The following is a 2,270-nucleotide window of genomic DNA, read 5'->3' as shown; positions in this document are numbered from 1 at the left end:
CATTTTGTTGATTAATACATTTATTTAATGTATTAGTTTTTATTGTTTTTGTTATGAAATAACAGTAGAAAGTTTCTGTTCTTACTATTTCGTTGTTTGGGTATGAGAATTTAACTCATCAACACTTTCATCTTTTTCAATAACTATCTCATCTTCTATTTCTTTTTTTTTCTAGTATAACTACAAAGTTCATTACCTTTTTCTTTTATACTTTCTTTGTAATTTTTATAAATTTTTGAGAATTTATCTGTTTATAATTCTTCAAGTTTTTTTGTTAAATTTTTTATCTGTTTATGTTGTTCATTTTCGTTTATGAACTCATTTAATAATTTAGTAAATTCTTTTGTTCTTTCTTGAATTGTACATTTTGAGTAACTGTATCTTAATGAAGTATTTATCAGGATACAGTCTCATTTTTCTATTCCATTTCTAGTTTTCTTATATAAATACTGAAACAAGATAGAACTAATAAACAAAAAATGATTTTTAATAAAAAAAGAGTATTTAAAAAGAGAAGTTCTGTCATAAAATACAATTCTTTTTCAAAAGAAATGAAAAAGGCTTTGTTATTTAGATAAATAATTTATTTTTATTAATAAAATTGATTAAATAAAAGAAAAATAAAAAAAATACAAATTAGAAGAAAGAAATTTGTTGGAAACAATAATCAGGAACATTAATACGTTGTTTTAATTTAAGACATTGTTTAAAACAATTATTTCCAAATAAAGTAATAGAACGTGGCAACGAAATATATTCTAAAGAAGTACAAAAAGCAAAAGTGTTTGAATGAATTTCTTTTAAATGTGAAGGTAAATCAATTGTTTCAAGACATTTACAATTATAAAAACAATTTGAGTTAATAGAAGTTAATGTAAATGGTAAATTAATTTCTTTTAATGAACAACAATTAAAGAAACAATTTTGAGGAAGTTTTTGAAGATATGGTGATAATAAAATTGTTTGTAATGAACAACAATTTTCAAATACACTTTCATTTAATTGATGAATAAATTGACTGTTAATTACTGCTTCTAATGATTCACAATTTTCAAAACAATTTTTTGGTAAAACATGTAATTGTTCATTTATAATAATTTCTTTTAAATTTTCACAATAACAAAAACAACCTTCTCCAAGAGATGTTAATGATATTGGTAATTCAATTCTATCTAATCTTATACAATGTGCAAAACAATGTTCTCCTAATGATTCTACAGAAGAATGAAAAATAACATTACGAAGTTGTGTAGAATACTCAAAACAACTAAGTGGTAATAATTGAAGTAATGGAGGGGTTTGTATCATTTCATTAAAAGGACATTTAAGAAATGAATATTCTTTTATTGATACAAGAAGAGAAGGTAACTCAACATTTTTTAAAGAATAACATTCATTAAAACATTCTCTTCCAATACTTCTTATTGATTCAGTCATTTTACAACTAGTTAATGAAGTACATCCTTTAAAACATCTCTCTCCTAATGAAGTTACTGAAGAAGGTATATTAATTTCTTTTAAACTACAACACCCTTCAAAAACTGCACTTTGTAAACAACGAACTCTTGTTGGAATTGTAATGGAAATAAGATCTTTTCTCATAAAGAAAGCTTTATCTCCAATAATGTTAGTTTCTACTGGAATTAAATCACCATGAAAATGAATATAATTTTGAGTTAATTTAATACTACGAAATATATTTCTCTCAGGTGAATATCTTAATGCTTCTCCAATATGAACAGGGAATAGCCATATGAATTTATTTGCTTTTGGAAGTCTAATATCTTTCTTTGTAAATAAAAATTGAGTAGTTACTTCTTTAAATAAAAGAAATGATTTAATTGGATTATAATGATATTTTGAAAGTATTTTAGAGAATCTGTTATTAATTTGTGAATAATTCTTATAGTCCTGTTCAGTCTTTAAATATTTACTAATTTCAAATAATAATGATTCTTCAAATTGATTTGACAGTGTTCTTTTTTTAAAAATATAAATTATTTTCTTCTTCTCTTCATTAATTTGTGTCGTCTCAATAACTGATGACACTGTAGAAGATTGTTTTTGAGTTTGTCTTTGTATTAGTCGTAACTCTTGTGGGTCAATAGAAGATGATTCTGAATCACTTACTGACCCTTTTGAGTCATAACACCTCTGATTACTTTTTTTAATACACAACGAAGACCCTAAATTGGTGTTTTTTTATTTGATGAAACAGTTTTAGTTGAACTACTTCTTTGTGAAATCATTGTAAAGTAAATTAAAGGTCC

The 2,270-nt window shown here is 23.8% G+C and overlaps 1 protein-coding gene across 1 annotated transcript in view, besides 3 other annotated features; it reads right to left on the bottom strand.

Moving 5' to 3' along the window:
- Positions 1 to 241: 241 nt before the first annotated feature.
- Positions 242 to 368: a microsatellite.
- A 198-nt stretch (positions 369 to 566) lies between these two features.
- Positions 567 to 632: a sequence feature (AT_rich).
- Positions 633 to 636: 4 nt separating this feature from the next.
- EDI_193970 (uncharacterized protein) overlaps positions 637 to 2,270 on the bottom strand; it is a gene marked incomplete at both ends in the record, with an annotated part of 1,770 nt that continues 136 nt past the window's right edge. Inside the window, one exon of the mRNA XM_001735244.1 lies at positions 637 to 2,186. Within this exon, the coding sequence (XP_001735296.1) occupies positions 637 to 2,186 (1,550 nt within the window). The remainder of the gene's footprint in view (positions 2,187 to 2,270) is intronic.
- Positions 1,980 to 2,004: a sequence feature (AT_rich).

The sequence above is a fragment of the Entamoeba dispar genome, genomic scaffold (genome assembly GCF_000209125.1).
Source record: "Entamoeba dispar SAW760 scf_1105229458997 genomic scaffold, whole genome shotgun sequence".
NCBI lineage: Eukaryota > Evosea > Mastigamoebida > Endamoebidae > Entamoeba > Entamoeba dispar.
The sequence above is the reverse complement of the archived record's forward strand: the minus strand, read 5'-3'. Positions and strand labels throughout refer to the sequence as shown.